The sequence below is a fragment of the Myzus persicae genome, unplaced genomic scaffold (genome assembly GCF_001856785.1).
Source record: "Myzus persicae strain clone G006 unplaced genomic scaffold, MPER_G0061.0, whole genome shotgun sequence".
NCBI classification, from domain to species: domain Eukaryota; kingdom Metazoa; phylum Arthropoda; class Insecta; order Hemiptera; family Aphididae; genus Myzus; species Myzus persicae.
The window spans coordinates 553,051-575,217 of NW_019104133.1; the positions used below are offsets into that span (position 1 = coordinate 553,051).

The following is a 22,167-nucleotide window of genomic DNA, read 5'->3' on the forward strand; positions in this document are numbered from 1 at the left end:
TATTTTAGAACATTAAAACTTTATTTTAAACACGTTTTATTATAATTTTAAGATATAATGCATTTACAATTTTAAACAATGGCAGTATCAGCTTTTTAAAATTATAAACATAATAGGTACAAAATATGTATAATAATATTATTAGTATAAAGACATTCGATTTCTACGTTTATATTTTTTTAATTGTATAATATCTACAGTATATTATGAACCATGGTTCGATAATAATAATATTAAAATATTATAATTCAAACAATTTAAATTTGGATTTTTTATTTTATTTTTTATTTATAATTATAAATGTATATAAACCGATTACATACATTTTATAAATTAACCAGATTTCAATATTCCATTAAATAAGCTGCAACAAAGAAAATACATTTTTTTTTTAAATTTAAATTATATATACGACATTCAACGATAACAAAGTCTAAAAGAGATTTATAAACAGCAGATTCGAGTAGTAAGCAGTATTGACGTACCTATAGTAATTGGCTCTTGAATATAAATCGAAACGAATAAACGTTGTTCTATCTAAATTATTCCTCCATCAGCTCTTCTTGATTGAATTCTTGTTATACAATTTATGATTTAAAATTCAAATATAAATTTATACGGAATTCCTTTCACTTTAAAAAAATATACTAATGAAAAATGTTATGTTGTTTTATAAGAAAATTATTGATGAAAAATAATTCCATTTTTATTTTATTTATTCTATACTGATTTCGAGGACAGTATTACCTAAAGGCATTTTTGGTAGTGTACTCATTATTTGTGATTTAGTATGACTTTTATTTCAAACCTTATTTCTATCTTATGGACTTTGTTACTTTTAACACAGTCCGTCGTTTATTTATTGTCCGTTCGATATTTGATGTGTGATAAGACGGTTCTAAACGATACTCATTTTATCCCGAAATATATTAATTTAATTTCAGCATTTTACTTGTTTTTTCAATGTACACTTTATTTATTAAATAAAAACCTCGTGAGCAATTTTAAAAATGAAAGGTCCAATTATACACTCATTATAAAAACATTTGATTGTATTTATTGACTTGACTTTAATGTTATTTTTAAGTCATTCTTTGTCCTCATTTACAAATATTGATCGTTTTGAAAAAATGTCGATTCGATATAAACCGGTCAGATTTTAGGAATACAAAATCTTATTTTAATGACTTTAATAATATAATCCTTTTACAAATTTATAAAATAATGATTGGTTTAATTAAAAAAAAATATGGGTACCAGACTCGAGTTCATTCCATGTTGAATGTGACATTTTTATGTTGCAAAAATAATTGAAAGGATTCTCTGTATAATGGAAATACAATTAATCAAAGCAAATACCAGTGATTCTATTTAATTATTAAATAAAATACAACGAATTAGTAATTTTTAGTCGTGCATTCAATGGGAAATCATTGACAGTTGACTTTGTCGAAACTGCACGAAATTAATAAATATAGTATAAATATTTTATACTCATATAAATCAAACTACATTATACAATTAACTAAACATTTAAACAATAACAGTAGTAAATTCTATTATTGATGATAACTGATTGCAAAAACATAAATACTTAAATTATCGTGAATTATTATCAATACTGTTATCTGCGTATACTTCAGCGTGCGCATCGACGCACCGTAGAGGCTCAACATCCATTAAAGCACAACTGCTTATAGAAATATGGTGGATTATTATATATTCCCAATGGACTGCATAATATGACTTCATTAAAAATGAATAGTGGGTGACGACGGGTGTAAGAGAATAATAATATGTAGGTGGCGTATATAATATTGAACGGCCCGCACAAGCACAACCAAATAGTTCATTATGAACTAACATAATTACATAAATGTATTTTTTTTTCTTTAAGCCGTTTTCAATAGAAACGGATATTTCCATAACCGTATAGTACAATGTATATAAAGGTAATATTATAGCGTAGCGCTTAAGGTTGATTTACTTAGCTATTTTCATTTTTCACCATCTCGTTCTTTGTGCTCGTTGTTCGTCGGCTATATAATAATATAATATAATATGCAAATGTTGACTTCTATGTATACATATTATTATATTATATACGTATACGTACATACGTCATGTATACTATATTATTATTATTATTATTACTTCCTCGTTAGGTCTTATCGTCTATATAGGTATACGCAGCGCGGTGTGTGTGTGTGTGTATTTAAGCAATAAATTGTATTTTTCGCCGGTTCAACGCCCCGTCTAATATACCTATATAGTGTATAAGTATGCCTAAACTTTGAAATACTTCACTTCCCCCTTTGAGCTTAAGCCATTGTCTGTGGCCCATTGGAAATCCGACGCCTCCTACGCGTATATATATATTTATACAGAGGTACATAGTATATACCACCGGCTTCGACCCGTGTACCCACATACCGCATGTACGAGCGAGCGCGATGAGGGAGGAAGTCGCATTGTTTAAACGAGACCGGATCGGTGCAGCAGCTTTATCGCAATCGCCAAAAGTGCGTTTGGATGTTGGATGGCAGCCAATCCAAGTAGCACGGAACCGCCAGGGTGTACCTGACAGCTGGAATTGATAGACCCGCGGGCACCGTTCCCGTCGGACTCTCGTTCTCCCTCTCGCCAATCTCACGCTCCCTCACTCGCTCGAACGTCGTCGAACTATCTCATTATGCCACCGAACGGGACATCATCGATCTCTAAAAACGTTACGATTTACTATAATTTTTTCAACGATATCGCGATGCCCGCGTCTGTCAGCTGCGCCATTGCAAGAATCCGTCGCGCCAGAGCAATTGGAATATTTCAATGTACGAGGTGCCTATATATTACTACAACCGTGACTATATATATTATTGTATAGGTAAAGTGGTGGGTGTACAGTGTCAGAAAAACCTACGAAATCTCAACGAGTCGTCTCGCATTATTTTGGCCATTTTGGGTAGGTACACAAAAAAAAAAATGAGAAGATAAAAGAAAGGAAGGAAAAGATTCGCAATCGCAGAATAATTGAAATATAGTCGCTCCGAGATAATTTAATACTTAAATTGTTCATACAATTACAATTGTTTTATTTTTGTCGGGACGTCGTTTAGAATCACAATAGTTTTTTAGCGAGTCATTCCCTTGTGTAATATTATATAAAAAATAAAGATGTTTTAAACTCATTTGGTACTCATGAATCAACTTGATCAATGAGTGGCATTAGTTCTGCCTCCGAGCAGCAGACGTCGCACGAAGAATACTCTTAAATCATAAATATTTTCTATTTCACGTTGTTTTGTAACCAAATAAATAAGAACTAAGAGCGTATAACTGAATTGGTAAAAACTAAAAGTGTACCAAACATTGAACAAATATATCCTGTATAAATTATAAACATAATTATTATATTTATAAATATATTATTATGACATTATATATTTCAAAAATCGATAAAAATTTAAATTAGGTACATCGTACGTATATTATTACCAGTAAAATGGTGTACATTAAATTTGTTCGGAACTACAAAACAATGACTATTCATTGATAAGTCATGACAAAATATATAATCAAACATATTACACGTTTATTGTATTTATATTTTCAGTATAAATAATATACCTTTATTTAAATAATTTTTATAACTTTGCACAGTGCACATTGTACTTATTTTTACATAATGGTTAACCTAAAATATGTTATACAGTGGTATACCTAATTTAAATTGAGTGTATAAATATATGGCCGTTCTGATGTATTCTATATGTTTCGAGCGTACCTCGAGGCTCTACATTGAGCAGGTCACATATGTGTAATGGATGTGTTAAATTTGAATTAATGATAAAGAATTGCATACCTATAAGAGGTTAAGAATAACGATTCCGAGTGGAGACGATATGTCAGCCACTATGTCTATAGATCTTTTATCATTTATGTGACTGTTAATTATTTATTTTTCTATTAGTAATAAGGACATAATATATAGTGAGTAGGTTGACCTAATTTTGGCCAAAAACATCGATGTATTATATAATTACTACTGTAGTATTCTATCATAAATATATATTATTGCTGTTAAAATATAAGTTTAAATAGCGTACTGAACGGTTCAAATAACTTAAAATCAGTCTGAATGCTATGAAAATTAAATTTTGCATACAAATAATAATATATATAATGGCGAAATGTGTCAAGTCCTTACGATTTATATTTTTTGAATTACAATAAAATAACTAAAATCATTAGAGCCATAATTTTTTTTTCAGTTGAATATCCAATATTGTCAAAATTAGAACTTAAAATCTCTAATAAAATGTAACCATAGGTGGCTCCGTGATTTATAACCTCAGATACAGCATAATTAATTTACTTAATTCCTATAAATATAAATTTGAGTACGAATATTGTATAATAATAAACCCTCAAATAGTAGTAAGTAGTATTGGCGGCTAAAATAAGTATGAATTCAGGGAATCAATTTATAATTACTTACAAATTATAAGGAACAACTTACAATTTATTCTGAAAGATTTGGTTATGATGAGGGGTCACACACGTGGCTAAAATGTCAAGAGCAGATCACGCTGCATTGGTTGCACCTGTAGAACATATAGATGAATATAATAGCCCATGTGTTTTCTTTATTTTTAGATTTCCATAATACTTTCTGACTGAGTGTAAACATTTTTTTTTAAATTTGAAGCTATTTCAATTAGTTTAAATAATTTTAACATTTAATCGCGTGTTCAGAAAATGATAATTCAATTAATATAAGTACTAATATTGGAATGTTTCAAGTTTCCACGATCAATATTTTTTGAAGAATATATCAAAATAACAAATATCCTATGAGAAGAAAACATCTGTACATTTGAATATTGAATTTCGTCAAAATTTAAACTGCAAACGCTCACATAATGTATACATGGCAATTTACGTTGGCCTATAATTACGAACTTGTTAATTGTTGTTTAACTTAATTAAATAAAGATTTTGATACTAAATTAACGACAAAGTATCAATTTTTAAAAGTAGGTTATGAAAATGTTATATGCAGATGCCCAAATATAGGGTCATATTATTTGTTCACGTGTTTTAAAGTTTTTTTCTATTTGTACATTTCCCATATGTTAATTCGCTACAATACTGAATAATTTTGATGGTCTTGGAAATTCCCCCAATAAATATTTGACTTTTTTAGTTTTCCCTGTGAGAAGTCTATGCAGGATAATTGTCTATTAAAAACGATGATTATTAAAAACTACCGTGTGAATACAAACTATTAGGGGGGGGGGGTTGAAGTTTTCGAAGTGTATTTGAATCATCTCAACGGGGAGAGTGGTCACATTTTCTAGTTACCATTTACATACACATACATGTATATATAAACAATTTATATGGACGAATTAGTGTTGGGGAAAATATTTAGAAAATAAATTCAGAAAAAAACCACTAGATTTGGGGTCGTTGTATTACAATAGATTTCGGCAACGTATATAGTATATCGAACGTTTCGGTTCACTCAGTTTATTCTTATTTATTATTGTTATAAAGACACCCGGTGCCCTCGTATATTTATTATAATTCATTATACTCATTTGAATTAATAGTTCGAAAACGGCGTGTGGTTGGTCTGCAGCGATTACCGAGCATAAGTAGCATATGGCGACAATGCTGCACGGCAGTTGATGAAACAAAAGTAAAGCAACAACGGCCTTGGAGCGAATTCGCGTGGCATCCTTACAAAATAAAATTAAAAAATAATCACCATTTACCGACCGAAATACCAACGATGATAACGCCACGCCGCATACTATCACTGTATACTTCACCGTATACTGATGAATTTGTTGTACGTATATATTTAATAATACATTACGTATGTTACTCAAGTACTGTACCTATATAGTATCGTGTTCTACATTATACGATAAAATACGATCATATTGACTACTTATATGCTAGCGATGGCGCCGAAGTCCCAAAAAGTTTAGTTGCGAACTAATCCCAATCTATTATATACCACTCACCCCACGTGGACTATATTGCAGTACACACATTTTGCAACAATGCATATTATAATACATAAACACTATATGCTAATATAATTTTTTTCTGCAGGGTTTTGTTAACATAATATATTCTACCCATGCATCCATACCACCCCAATAAAATGTTATGTTGTGGTCGAAACAAGTAGACATCTGGATCGGGATTATACACTATCTGATAAAGTGATATATATATATATTTATATATTATATATTTATATGAGATGGTTTATACACCGAGTGACAAGGGTGCGTATGTGTAATATGTTTTCTTGTAACTATACAGAGGTGCAGGAGGATACGTATATTAGAAGGTATATTGGCGTACTGCCATACCGTCTCGGGTAGTATTATACTAGTTCATATTATATATATATATATATATATATAAAGTGTACGTGTTGAAAGTTGATCCCACCGCTTTGTCCAAAATATACCGGATAAATTTCAGTAAGTTGTTGAACTTAATTCGTATAGGAAATCGTAAATTAGTCTTTGAAATTTGTGATTTCCTCAGAGCTAAATTGTGACCGAAATTCACTTAAAAGAGGCGCCAGCTGTTCGTCCAAGCCTCGCTGCCACAATTACACGCCAATTGTAAGCTGTCAGGTTAGTCTAATATTGTTTGTAGGTAATTGTTAGTGGATCGCTATCTTGTGTAGTCTGGTCACGGTAATGGAGGGGGGGGAGCTAATGTGAAGTTAGCCTCCTCCCGATAACATTTGGCTATAGCTTCAAATCGATGAACTTACAAACGCCAAAAGCCAACTCACACTTACTCTTACAAATTGAGCTGTAAGTACAATTTTTCCGAGGTGTATTTGGACAGATTGTGAGGGGGGACTGACTTCATAAACGCATTAAAGTGTCCCGCATATAATATTTCCAGAAGATTTTACTGCCGCACGTTAAAATATTATTACATTATTCGTTCAATATATTACCATGTACCATCATCACCGCCGCCTCATGTGTGTAGTATACGTTCCTGGTACATAAATCGCTCTGGACGTTTACCGCATAAATTATCGTACGTGGACCGACCCGCCGCCGCACTGTCCGCGGTGCGCTCGAAAGTCAACTGACCCGCCGCCGCCGCTGGGGGATTTACGACTACGGCTGCAGAGTTATCGCAACGGCGCGGCAGAGAGCAAAACGTTAAATAAAATTAAGGGACGTTCCGGACAAAAGTTATGTTTTCGCATTGCCCCCGTCGTCCTCGTCCGAATAAATCTAGACGTCTTGTAAATCTCGAGGCTAATTACAAAACGTCTACGTCCAATAATTACGCAATGCATCTCGCACTTCAACTCCGCAGTCAGATAGATGATATATATATGTGTGTGTGTGTGTATATAACGTAAAACTATCGTGGGGTTGAAAAATATAAATACTGATAATCATTAATCGTCCCGTGATAGCTTGCGGACGGTGACGGAATAGATTCTTTGTTTTCGTTTATTAATATTGCAGTTGAAACGCATAAGATATCACCTCGGGCATAACGAATACCTTATATTATAATGTGACGCAATAATCGGACAAAGGAACAAAGTATGGAAGTGTATTATGCGCGATACTTAGTGTAACATAAGTATAATGTGTTGGTATATGACTGCCAGACTGCAATGTGCAGCTGCAGTGCTGCAGTGGTTGCGATGCGAAAAAACGACCGGACAATAATCACGCAGGTGTCAAATTATTATGCCGACGTGCGCAACTTGCACACACACAACGTTATACAATATTATTATTTTATTACACTGTATACCGTGGTACACTGGTACAATAACAAAACTCGATTGCTTTATCTATGGAAATAGCTCGATTTTATTGTTTATCCGTCCTCGACCGTCGTGTTCTATAATACAATACATCGTTATTATTATTATTATTATTACGATATTTGACATTCGTCGTTCGGTCCTCTGAGTAAGTGTCATTTGGGGCACGGTAGGGGAGGAATTTGACCCCCCCCCTTGTTATTAGCGGACATCTATCGGGCCAAGTATGGTGTCGGGCTAATTTTCGGCCTCAAGCCAGCAAACATGATTCATAATGTAATCGCTGAATAAAATTTAACCATGATTCGTGGCTCGTGCTTATGTGTAAATAATTATAGGGTATCTGTATATTATGTATTTCTAATTTATGTATATTAGATAATAGAAGACTTATAGTTCATGGCACGGTTGTAGATAGTATATCTATACTCGTTTGGATTATAGCTATTGTTTGACGTTTCAATACTTAGAAGAAGGCTATTAGTATTGAGATAAAAATGTAATTATAATTATAATGTAATGTAGTAATGTAAAACTGTGAACGAGTGGTTTTTTTTCCTATTTTATTATGGGCTAGTCAAAATTTTTGCCCCCCCCCCCTCTCAAAAACTGAAATGACGCCACTGCCTATACGTAGGTACTAGGTACACATATAAATATAAATAAAACTCGCCGGCGAGCGTCTGGCGTTTTCCTCTAGTGCGACACACAAGCATTTCCTTCAAGATTAATGTCCGCGAAAATCGAGTTTTCAGCTATACGTCGCTCTATACTCGTTTCAGTCGTTTTCCCCCTATATGTATATCGTATATATTATATAATGTGTGTATAATATTATGAACGCTCAGCCGCCGCAGCTGCCGCTCGCAACTCTTTCGATTTGCTTTCAACAAAGCACAGTAATAACATAATGCCAGAGAAGATTATTGTGCGCACGCATTATACGTATAAGTAATAAGTTGTTTCATCGCACGTAACACAAGTCCGCGTGCGTGTGTGCGCGTGATGGACGTGTGTGTTTAAAAGTAAATTACGCGGCTTTAAATAATTTCCTATGTTTATTAGTCGATTTCGCAGAGAGATAACAACGGTTGCGCGCCTCGTGCATTATTACGAGACGAGCGTGAGCTGCTGCTCTCGCGGCGTTTTTTAAATCCGCAGGTACCCCCAAAGCAGCACAAATAACAACAATAATAGTAATAATAATAATAATAATATATGATGGCCCAATATTATTACGTTTTCCTCGACGATTACCAGATCGTTTCGCTCCGGAACGCGTGTGCAAATCATCGCACTAATTAGTAATTAGTAATTACATTGTTATGCTGTTCAGCATCAGCAGTGTAGCCGAATTAATAATAAGCGCTGTTTTGACGCGATTGGGAAAATACAATACAAATAATAACAACAATAATGTTATGTACTATCGATAAAATAATAATAATATTGTTATAATATATTATTATAAAAAGGCAAAACGCAAACGGTGTACAATATTCGTCAATGCTGAACGCTGTGGTAGAAGCGTCTTGCATTGCGAATTATCGAAAGACGTAGGGAACGACGATGACTGGTGATGAATTCGTTGTGACCGCGGTTCTTGGGAAGTGCGGGGGGGGAGAGAATATGCACTTACGTGTCGCGGATCTATTATTACAATAATGCATCACAAGGATTATTATTATAATATCGTACGCATTTACGGTGTTATCGATAAAATATGTGCGTCGATTTTAATACGAGAAACAATAAAAATGAACTCTCATGATATTACTGCTCCGCACTTCCCAGTATAATAATCTGCGGTGCACGTAAATAATTCAGTTGGACCGTGTTCTGTGTGAACGTGTACACTCGTATTACTCGAAACCGTTGATCAAATCTGTTTTGTTTTTATCATGAAATAATATGCATTCGGGTGTTTTGGCAGTATACGAAAAGACATAATTTTTGTTTCCCATCTGCAGATAGCCGTACAAGTGCAGCACTGTGCACACGAATAATAATAATTACCGACATGGCGGTTCAACGGAAAAATAAACTTAAAATAGCAATTCGATTTAACAACAACTTATTATATGTTGAACAAAAAACGAGATAAATTATGTGCACAATAATGCACAATGCGCGTGAGCTGCAGTGCGGCGGTCGACATACTTTTACGAATGCACAAGCGATAAACACTGACCAATTAGGTGTACAGTTCCCGAAATTATTTTTTGAAATATAATAGTAGTCGGAACTCTAATAATATTCTCACGTGTAATGTTTAGCTATAAAATGACATAAATAGTGTGAAAAATACTCGAAGGTCTTATTTCGACGATTGGCCGACGCGTTTATAATTTAACTATCTTCGCCCGTAAAGCGAATAATTATAATAATGTAATTTAGTTGTGTTTGGAAAAGAAGAAAATATTATTTTAGTTATCCGCCGGTGGTCGGGAGGAATAACGACAGTCCGGCAGATCAAACGAGCGGGCGCGAGTCGGTGAAACGGAATTCTCCGTGCCAAAACTCACGGTCTTTGTGTTCCGGAGCGGCGTCGGCGGTGGTCGAAACGCGTAAAAGCTTTAATCCCGTTCACAGGTGTTTTTGACCAGTGGTTGTCGTCGTCGTTGACGGAGGTTACACTTTTGGTAACACTAAGTGACGACGACGACGTTGTTACGGTTAATTTTTCACTTCTACGAAACGAATGGACGACACGGCAGGAAGAAAACCAAGTGTGATATTTTTACAATAACCTAACGTCCACCGTCAGAACGCCAAGCGGGACAGAGGTGCCGCCGAAATGCGGAATCGGTTCATTTCGAACTCCGAGATATTTTTGATCGGCCCCGGCGCGGCCTCGGCCGAGTCGGCGAGAGTGACGCCGCGGCGCTGTTGTCATGCCGCCGGTGAGCCGGGCGGAGGCGGCGAATGATAATTACATTATCGCGCGTACGTGGAAAAAGGGGAAAAAAAGCCGTCGGGGGACGACATCGTCTCACACACACAATATTGTTATATCGATATCGATATCGATTGTGTTTGGACGGTCGCGATGTATCGATAGTGGTCGCCGCGTGCCATTCGCGGTGTGCACTCCCGCACGCAATCACACACACGCACACACACGCACGCAAAACACACGCACACACACATACGTACGTAAACACACGATCACACGCACTTACAAACACACACACACACACACACACACACACACGATTGCCGCGGCGCGCGCTGCGACCGCGACGCGGAGGGGAACGTCAACGGTGAGCCGCCGCCACCACCGCCGCCGCCGCCGCCGTAGCCGCCGTTCAGTGTTCAACGAGATACGGGCGCGGCCAGTTCGTCGTTACGGTTGTGCGTGTGTGTGTGTGCGGCGTGTGCGTGCGTGTATATGTATATAATATAATATCATTATTTTATTCTTCGCCGTCGTCGTCGCCGCCGCCGCGCGTGTGTGTGTCCATCGTACCGTGTCGTATCGTGTTTTTGTGTGTGCGCGAAATGTGTACGTTAAGTAATATTTTTTCGTCGTGAAAAAATTGCAATCCGCGAAATTTTTTTCTCTCGAAATTTTCCGATAATTTTTTTTTTCTCCTCGCCATCCCGCCGAGTGTGTTCGCGTGTCCGGTTGTCGTTTGCCGTGCTGCGCCGCGATCGTCCGACGGGTTTTTGTCTCTCGACGACAGTGTCGTCCGCGGGTCGAGTCCCTCTCGCGCCGTATAACCCTCTGTGCGTCGCGTTTTTCCGCCGCCGCCGTCGTCGTCTTGCCCACTGTGTATGCGTACGTGTGATGCGTGTCCGCCGAATCGCCGCCGGAGCCGTCGTTGTAGTCAGCAACAGAAGCAGCAGCAACAGCGTCAGCCGCGACACCAACAAAAACAGCGACAATAGCATCGGTCACCGCCGTCGTCGTAGTAACGTCGTAGCGTCGTAGCGATGGCGTCGTGCAAACGGCCGTGCTGCAGCCGCGGTGCTGGCGTGTCCAACAAGCGGCCGTGCTGCAGGGACGGCGGCGTGGACGGTGCGTCGACGTCGTCGTCGGCCGGCGGGTCGGCGACCCTCCGGTCGCCCGACTCGCTGTTGGACATCACCGCCCGGATAGTGGCCGAGAACATACCGTTCCAGCGAATCGAGGAACGGTACAGCCGCATACCGGAACCGGTACAGCGGCAGATCATCTACTGGTCGTTTCCGCGCAATGAGCGTGACATATTCATGTACTCTTCGCTGATACGCGTGTCACAGGCCAGCTCATCGTCTCAAAACTCCGAACAGAGCAACCTGTCGTTTTACAAAGGACTTAAGCTCCTGGAGACCGGATGCGTGGACCGGGTGCTGCAAGTCGGTGAGTACCAACTCGGCGGTCTATAGATTATTATATTATGTAAAATATCGAATATCGGTCAGGGTAAATCAAAATTGTAACCATCCATTATAAGTTGTCGAGCTCGTCGTCGTGACCGTTTCACAAGCCACCTGCACGGTGGTCGCAGCAGATAGACCGCCCCCGCGTCGTTGGTGTATCATATAGTCGAACTCCACGTCGACGGGGGCGGAAAAACAGACACGGGCGTCCGATCACGGTCGTCCGTAGTAAAAAATAAAAAAAAATTAAAAAAAAATCATCAATGTGTAACGCGATCGTTTGGTTTATTTTTTTTTATGTTTTTCGCGAGGGGCGCGCATAATAGTCGTAATAGTATAGCGGCGGTATAGAGTAGCACATAGGAGCAGTAGGACGAGGAGGATGGTCGACGACGGCTGTGGTGCGCGGGTTAAACGGCCTCCGCGAGAGGGAGGCGGTGATGTGTGTGTGTGTGTTTGCGTCGTCGTCGTCGTATAATATATACACATACGTATTATATATATACAGATATGTATTATACGTGTGGGGGATACACACGCACCCGCGTCATATTGATCTAATAGCCGGCGGAATTATGTAAAATGCATGCGGGGCACGTCCGGGGAAATTCAACCCCGTCGAGGAGGACCTCATTTCAAATTCTTATTAGCCCGCTTCTCTATCGCTCGCTCTGTCTCTCTCATACTCTATCTATTTCTTTTTCTCTCACTATCTCCGTCGCGTTTAAACAACAATAATAATAAGAATAATTGTGTGCAGTCACAACCGGCGACGAAAAATCGGTAAACGGCGAACGCGCGAGCGATACCCGTGACGTCGTGAGCCCGTCGCTGTCGCACGCGTATTTTTATTCGTCACGATGATAATAGTAATAATACGATCGTCGTCGACGGGAAGCGCGGCCACCGTCCCCGCGACCACACCACCGCCGCCGCTTCCACAACCACCACCAGGTGTTCCGGCGGATATGCATTATTCAAAAGCGCGTTTCGATCGGTTGGGGGGTGGGTGAGGAGGGAAACGTCGATACACATAGGCGCGCGCGGTAATTATTATTATCGAGCCTCCTCCCGCCCGCCGCCACGGTTCCCCACGATTACTCATTCGTTCCCATCCTCCCGAGAATACGAATTAAAATAAATTACAATAACTAATATAAAATATTTTTCGTTTTTAAATATTTATACAAGTACGTCGTTAATTCTGCGAGTCGGCCGCCGACTGTATATTCATGAAAATGCTAATGTGCAAATGTGGTCTATTATTATTATTATTATTATTACCAACGTCGTCATCGTAATAATTTAGCTGCAGTAGTCTCCGGCGCGTTTCACACACGCGCACACGTCACACGCCGCGCCGCACCGGGCGCAAGTGTGACGCTTGCGTGTAGAAAGTATGTATTTATTATTATCATTATTTATCTGCCGAATTGGAAAAATATCTCTACGACTACCACGTGAGGGACGAGCAACAACCTCGTAAAGGAGCGCGTAGTATTATTATTTGGACTTCAGCCAAAAGCGCGTGGAAAAATCTCGCAGAATCGCCGCCGGTCGAGAGTTTAACCGGCACGGGCAGGACGTACGTGGCCCGCCGAGCACCGCGTGGTCTACTACGAAGGCCGCTGCCGCCTCGGGCTGCGAACGGATTTCAGGAATTTCCGGTATGCATCATGACGATTTCTCGACCGTCGTCGCCGTAGCCTATCGTACATTGCGTTTCCCATTGGTTGCGCACCGTCCCGATTGTCTTTCCGGAAGCCATCCCGATAAATTCGTGTTTTCCCAAGAACCGTCTCGTTGTAGGTGCCTACTTGTAAATACTCTTAACACTATGTATTACATGTATTATTTAATTTTGTAACTAACAATAATTCTCGATAAAATTGATTATCTTTTTAATTTGTAATTATAATAACTGGCATTACGGTTAGGTTACACGCCGTACTATTATGTGTTCAGGATTTCAGATACACAATTTTAATCGACCGCAGTCCGTCTCGGATGATGTTTTTCAATTAGTCGGCTCTCTATTCACGTCCAATTGGCAAAACTCTTGTCCCGTCGTTTACTCCTTCATGAATTGTGGTTGTGAATGGGGCGAGGGGGGTGGTGTAGGCGTCACATACTCGAACAACGTGATAGAAGAGGGCCTTGGCTGACCGTCATCTTGTTATGTACCAGCAGTATTATATAGAGTAGGATGACCGCGTAGGAGCCCGTATACGCGACAGAATGCGTTTCATTATTAATAGAAGGCATATTTAATATTATGTTTTATTGTTATACAATACTATTGTATAGTTTAAATCGCTCCTCTTATCCTACGGGATTGACAATATTAAAACCAATGAATTAGCGAAAAAGCCAAGGAAAACATACAAAACACAATGAAAGAGTTTGACGTTTTCGCCATTTCATCATTATATAATATTACACCCTCGTCAGTTTTAAAATTTTCTCAACGTATCGAGGCCGTGACTGTGTCTGCTACTGCAGAATGCTGATACGCGACGAATGGACGTGTATAGTTCTTATTACGATTAATATTAGACCTTTTTTTCGCCCTCCTCGGCTAAACCTGAACAAATATTTTTCCCTGCGCGCATAGTCTCTCATGCAGCACTCCGCCGCTGCTGCCGCCGCCGCCGCAGCATTGCCACTAGAGGGTTCTCCTTTTATTATCTTTGCCCAAAAACAAACATTTGGCGTCATCGCGTTTCCAATATAACAATAGTCACGCATATATATATATATATAGTTACTCACTTGGGTATTGTATGCCGCCACTGCCTCGACAAACAAAAGTATGAATTATCATTTTATCATTATTATTATTATTATTTATTACTATTATTTCGACATGCGTTATTATTTTTTATTTTTTTATCATTATTTCCTGCGTCCTGTAACGTTACCACAGTTCGTATGTTCATCATTCATGTGTATTGATCCAGATCGCAACATCAATAAAATAAATCGTGTATTAAATATAAAATAATCGCGAAAATTGAACAGCTGCGTGCTGCTGATAACCGCTTCCATATGGACCTAACCAGGTCGTGGGCATTTAAAAGGAAGACACACCATCACCATTAGTGATTAACCAAAAAACAATAACAATTAACAAGATAAGCAGTGCAAGGCGATCGCCGTACGCAGCCGTTGCTCAGTAATATCTGGACCACGTGATCTGACTCGCACCGCTTTATCGAACTTCCAAGTATGACTATAGTTAATTTTCACTCATAAAATTCGACACGTATGGATTTTTTTCGCATGAATTATGTTTATTTTCTTGGTTAATGTACATTCAGAATAACTTCGCAATCTGTATTTCATTTTTATCTCCAATTGGCCTAATTATTTTTTATTCAACTATACAACAAATTACATGCAGCTCGCAAAACACCAGCGGTTACTATTTATTTTCGCTTTAGTCGTAATCGAAAGAAAAAAAACAGTTTCTTGCTTCGTCGACAGCCCTTTCTTTATCCTAGAGGTTAGATTTCAAATGAAAAAAGTGATTAATTTATCATCTTTGCACATCCCGCGAAACATGTTTTTTTCGTTTTGTGTTAGCAAACAAGATGGCGTCGTGTTGGACAAAGAATCGGTTTTGTGTGTCTCAAAAAGGGATTTCATACGTGCTGCTACAGCAGCAGCAGCAGCAGCAGCTGAACGAAAGAATAAAATACGGCCAGTTTAATATTATGTGTGTTGTATAGGAAGTCTATTATACGACTAAAATACGAAACCTTACATTATATTGTTTCTTATGATACACGCGACAGGGTGGTGTTAAATAACTCACGTCGGACGCGTAATTATTGTTTTGAAGGCGGTATAGGTACGGGACTAGCAGTACACACGCACACACACACTCCGTACTCCGTGTATAGAACAGGATGTGTAAACTGTATATCATATTGAAATTAAATGAAAAAAATTCTTGTGCTGTGGTGATCGACGCGTATAAACCGAGACATAGATCCACACGTAAATCGATTTTTGTCACATCATCGTTGCTGAGAGCGGTTCGACAATCCTGCTTGTATTATACATTTATATCTACCAAGCACATTGGTAGGATTCTAATGGCGGACGATTAATCGTAATCCATTCCTTAGCTCTCGCATATACGTAATAATAAATTATTTTTAACAAACGGTTTTTACCTATAGTTTCTGAATAATACAAAATTGTTATGTGGGGTGCGGCGGTCGACGACGACGATTTTGGCTGTCGCGCCATGTGTAGTACAGAGAGAGAAGAGTTGAGAGCGAGAGAGGTAAAAACCGAACAAATCGAACGCGTTGCCGGGGCCAATATTCGCGCAGCAAACGTCTTTCCGCACTCCTCCTCCATATGTACGCCACTGCCTACTACACCATTGTCCGTCCATATCGCCACCCCACGCGACGACGAACCCCATTGTTTTCGCTCTTCGGCCAACACCCTCGTCGCCGATCGTGTGGGGGCTGTTGCCGAAGACGCCGATAAAATCGGCGCTGCGTGTGAAATTTTTGTTATTTATTTTACCGAGGGAGCAGACCGACAGTCTTTACCTCACAAAAACCGTTTTTACGTACATTTCTTTTTCCCGAAATTCGAAAGGTACCCTCGACGACGTCTGTAGGCCGTCTGCCGTCCGAGCGAGAGGGAGGGAAATGAGAGAGAAAGGAGACGGAAAGAAAGAAAACCAATTTCTTTCGGAGACCGAGGGTCCGCCGCGCATCGTCGTCATTAACCACATGGGTTCAAAAATGCGGTTTTAGCAGATGGAACAACGCCGTCACGGTCGTGTATATAATATTCGTTGCTCGTTATAGATCGAACTTGCGAGACCCGAAGAATCGAGTGATATATTTTCTAAGGATTGCCGGACATTATCTAACCGAGAAATCTATACAAGAGTTCGCGACCGAGTGGTGCGGTCTCGACGGGTTCCAAGTGGTTTCCGTGCGGCAGCTGACTGGCAGTATTAACTACACTCCCATACACATATACATACACCTGGCCCTCGTTCTCTCTCAGGGGTGCTCAAAATAGTGGATAAACGATTCGACAGAAATCGTCGTTCGTTCCGGGGTCGAATAAGTCGAAAAGAAGACTTAATAGATCGGCGGAAAGAAGGGTGGCGACGGCTGGGGGGTTGTGTCCGTGGCGCGGGTATCCCGTATAATATGTACCGCGATGGAAGAGTGTTCGCTTTGTCGTCGCGAGGGCGGGTAAGAGGGCATCGTTTCGGCCATCGGTGGGAGTGAAGAGTACACGGCTATTAAGGAAAACGCCGCCGCCACCGCGTCGTGTATAAGCAGCCCTTCTCACCACTGCCGCTCACCCTTCCCTTAAAACCGCTCGCGCTATCTCGGCAACGTTCCGATCGGCAACGTGGCAACCACTCGGCGGCGGCGGCGGCGACGACTACACACGCACGCGCACACACTCGCACTGTTACTACTACTACAACAATACTACTCTACTATTATTATTACTACTACTACTACTACTATTACTACTACTACTACTACTACTACTACTACTACTACTATTATTACTATTACTCTACACCTATTTACTACTACCACACGTCTACGCGGACAGCGGTCGGTCGGCTTATGCGTGCGTGCGTGAGCGCGAGTGTAAAGACGCCGGGGGGCGCGCGTACTTACACACACTGGCGCGCCGGCGGGTGGCGTACCACGTCCACGAAAACGAGATTGGAATTACACAAACACACACACACACACACATTAGCGGGCACACTCACACGCGGTTCAGAGAACGCGTTTCAGGGGCGGCAGCAGCAGCAGCAGCAGCAGCAGACGCCGCCGCCGCTTGCTCCTCCTCTTCCCGTTACCCGCGTGCGTGCGTAATCTCTCGCCGCTGACGTCCTCTCCCCTCCGCTGTCACTAGGACTCGTCTCTTTTATTATTATTATTATTATTATTATTATTACGGTGTGTGGTGGTACGCTCTCGCACACATACGCACGAAACCGTCCCGCACACACTGGCACCGGTCGCGGCAACACATGTCCGTGCGTGAGTATTTACGCGTCATACAGAGCGCCCCGAAAGACAACCGACCGGTCTTGGCTATTTCGTTTCTGTTTTCACTCCGACGCGCTGCCGACCGGGGTGTATGTACGGCGCACCGTTTATAATTCATGAACGTAATAATATCATTTTATCGTATTCGTACGTTACCTATACGATCATCGACGGCGACGCAAACTAACCAAGACCAGACGAAAATAACGCAAACAAATGAAAACTCGTTTCGTTTTTCTCGCTACGATAACCAGTCCTCGTATGGACGACGTCGTCGTATATTGTAATATCAGTGCGCTATATAATGTAGGTTAAATTATATATAAATATTACATTATTATGACGCCGACGTCGCCAATACACTAGGTGAGACGATTTTCGAAATGGGAGAAACGGTTCGTTGTATTGAGTATTTCGTCGTTCTTGCTCGGCCAATTCCACAATTAGTTTCGCTTCAGGTCCACGCCTCGACACGATCCAAATATACTCGGAATACCGTCCAAGCATACGCCATATATTATTGACGAAATAGTTTAAAGTTTTGTACATTTTAGAGAACAAATGCGTGGGAAGAAACTTGGAAAATATTATTTAAAAAAAAAAAATCGTATATCCTATCTTTCTTACGTACCAAACCTTTTTTGTGATGTACATGGTTTATATAATTTGTTAAGTCTTCACTTAGGTAATTGTAATTTGCAACCGAACCTAGAACGACTCTTTAGGTTCTCTTTAAATATTATATTACAACGTAACATTTTTTTTTCAATAAATATACATTACACAAAAATTTAATCTAAAAGTACCTAATATCTATTAGGCTATAACTATTATGGTAGTTAGGCTGCATAGTTCATGAGGCGCACTAGTTAAAAATATTTCATATTTTTTTGCCATTTATTCTTTTTTTTTTTAATTAAATAATTTATACAATATTTGTACGATAAGTAGAGTAATATGTGATTAAAGGCGTGATTATCTTAAGGAACTTAAGTATATACAGTTAAACTAATACACATTTGTAATCAAAGTAGTATCGTACTATACCATGTTTTTTATTCTACGAGTATACTCATGAAAATGCCCATTTGGTATTTCGGGCATACATTCGTATTTCTCGTATCAGACATAATATTTTCACCGATAAATGTTGACCGACATTATAATTGAATATTATTTATATACACTTAATACCCGTATAAAAACTGTCAATGGCCTTCAAAAAGTTAACACTGTTAAGGGGGTCTATTATAAAAAAAAAAAAACCAAAAACGTGGTTCGTGTTAAACACTACATTATGTGATGGTGCTACATAATATACGCAATCGCTGAAAACACGCGACGTGTAATAAACAATTCTCAATTATAACAGTTTCTCTCTCCGCCACCTCCTCAACACCACCACCCATCGCCCATCAACCGTATTGAAATGTCCGTAATGAAATTACACTTGTATGTGTACAAGGCGAGCAGAGAACAAACGGCTGAAAAAGCGTCAACGCGTGAAAACCGTGTGACGACGGTGGGCGGTGTGCCGTGTGGGTCACCGGACCGATATGTTACGGAATTCGCGTGTTTCCCGGCGGAGCTCTGGAACACCGAGCACATATTATTATTATTATTATTTTACGTGGTTACACGTCGCTGTCCGCGAGGTTTTATTTTTTAATATTTATTTTAACGCTAAAACCTAAGCTTTATTATTTATTCTGGCTTTTTGTTTCGACCGAAAAAAGAATTAAAATATAAATATATTACATAAAAAAAAACCAAATTACCATTAAATGTAAATTTATGTTGAATATTTATCAGGAAAGTATTAGCGGGCCACTTAACATAATTAAAAATATTCAAATTCTCATTGTTAATATAAAATGTATAATATATGAAAAATATTGTAAACGCACTTTGAGAGGAGAGAAACCGCGTTCGGGGTTGCCGCTGCGCCGGGCGACAATGATAATATGATAATAATTAATAACCGACTCCCATGGCTGTTGCAAGCTATATATATATAATATCCCGTAATAGTTGTCATAGCGATCGTTAGTGTGTTTTATTTATACACGATGTGTCGGTTTATGTTTCGAGTGTAACGCACGCGGTATAGTGCAAGGTGGTCGTCTCGTTCAAAAGCCACTTGTAATTGGTTACTTCCGGACTTGAGTATATATTATATATACATTAGTGGAGTGTGCCCTCTCGCCAAAACTTATTAGAAATGTGCAAGCCCTTCATTTCGTCAAAAACCGACGATGAAGGGTGTGCGTGCGTGAGTGAACATCAACAGCAGTGGGTAAGGAACGCATTCCTGCCAACTATTGCTGTGTTGTAAACGGCAACAGACGCATTATAATATTATGCTCTCGGTATAATTTTGAGTTTTCCCTCTAGTCCGATGATATACGTATGTTCAATAAAATATATAAGTCGTTACGCGTGCAGAGTACACGCAATCAACAGCGATCTGCACGTTATGAAAAAAGAATATTTTTTTTTACCTTTAAAATTTCTACTCGATGGTGCGTAAAATAATAATAGTATCTACTCAAATTTTGTACTACATAATGTATTGTTATTATTCTCTTTGTGAGTTTATTTATAAAAAGGAACAAAAAAAAAAAATAATAATACTGACTGACTAATACTGAAACGATGACGACGACGGACTACTATTGTCCAATGGTTCCCCAAATCAAAGTTATATAATAAAAAAGATAATTTGAAATTGGAATTTGTTTTATTCATTTACTCAGAACATATGCTTAAACATAGATCCAGACGAGGACTTCTTCGTTGTCTAATTTACCTTTGGAAACACTGTACAATGAATAAAAATCTATACTTGCGTTTTGTCTATAACGACATATTGAATCATTTGTATAAGATTCTGATAGAATTTGTTTGCTTTTTTTGTCTCATAACACGTAAGATTTCGAAATTAGATTTAACTAATAATCCATGACAAATCGAACGGTATTTTTTTAATGAAATGTATTATGTATTGCGAAAAAAAACAACATTAGGTAGGTATACAATTTTACGTGTGCTATTTTTGAATTTAGCGTATGTACATATAAATGCGTTCGGCAGTTTATTTTAATCTACCTACCTTTAATATAATATTATAATGAGTATTTTATGAAGTCAATTAATTTTTGAGCTAATGCCCGAATTCATACTTGTATAAATACTTTACATTTTTTTGTTCACATGACGCATATTCTGAAATTGTATAAGGTACACCTGCTTACTAAATATGAAATGTAGGTACGCGCACGAAGGTGAGTGATAAAGTGATGTTTTTGTGTAAAGGTGTACTCGGAATTTAAAATGATTTCCTGTCTTTATATAATACGAAAAGCAAATCGACAGCAGTCAGCGGTGACGGTGTGACGACGACGACAAAACTAAGTGTTTTCCATTATATATAATATATTTTATTATATGTATTTCTTTTACACGTTAATCGGAGGAATTTGTATTCCAGAAAGACTAAACTCGATATTTTCTCGAAATTGCTAAAGTTTGTGTGTCCCACTGTGTGCACGACGACAGTGGTATATAACTGATCAAATAAACTCGCTTTCCTATTAATATTGCCGTTCCGGGAAACATAATACATATAGCCGGAAAACATTTTATTTGCAAATCGAGTTTTTCGATGACTCTTCCTCGTCTAACATAATATTGTGTAATATTTTTACTTTAATTTTGCGAATGCGTAGATTGTCGACACTTGACAGCATAGACTATGAAGTATAGACACAACAAACGCACAAGATCTTCGTTAAAATAACTTAATATGCTCATCAACTATCAAGTCATTATATTATGTATTATATGTAGTTATATTATGTTTTATATCTTTTCTTTTTCGTTGTCACCCGTGGGGGCTGTCTT

General features: G+C 38.7%; 1 protein-coding gene across 1 annotated transcript in view; it reads left to right on the forward strand.

Moving 5' to 3' along the window:
- The first annotated feature begins 11,776 nt into the window (after positions 1 to 11,776).
- The window catches only part of LOC111039110 (zinc finger SWIM domain-containing protein 5-like), a 58,029-nt gene continuing 47,638 nt past the window's right edge, over positions 11,777 to 22,167 (forward strand). The window contains exon 1 of the mRNA XM_022322434.1: positions 11,777 to 12,185. Within this exon, the coding sequence (XP_022178126.1) occupies positions 11,777 to 12,185 (409 nt within the window). The remainder of the gene's footprint in view (positions 12,186 to 22,167) is intronic.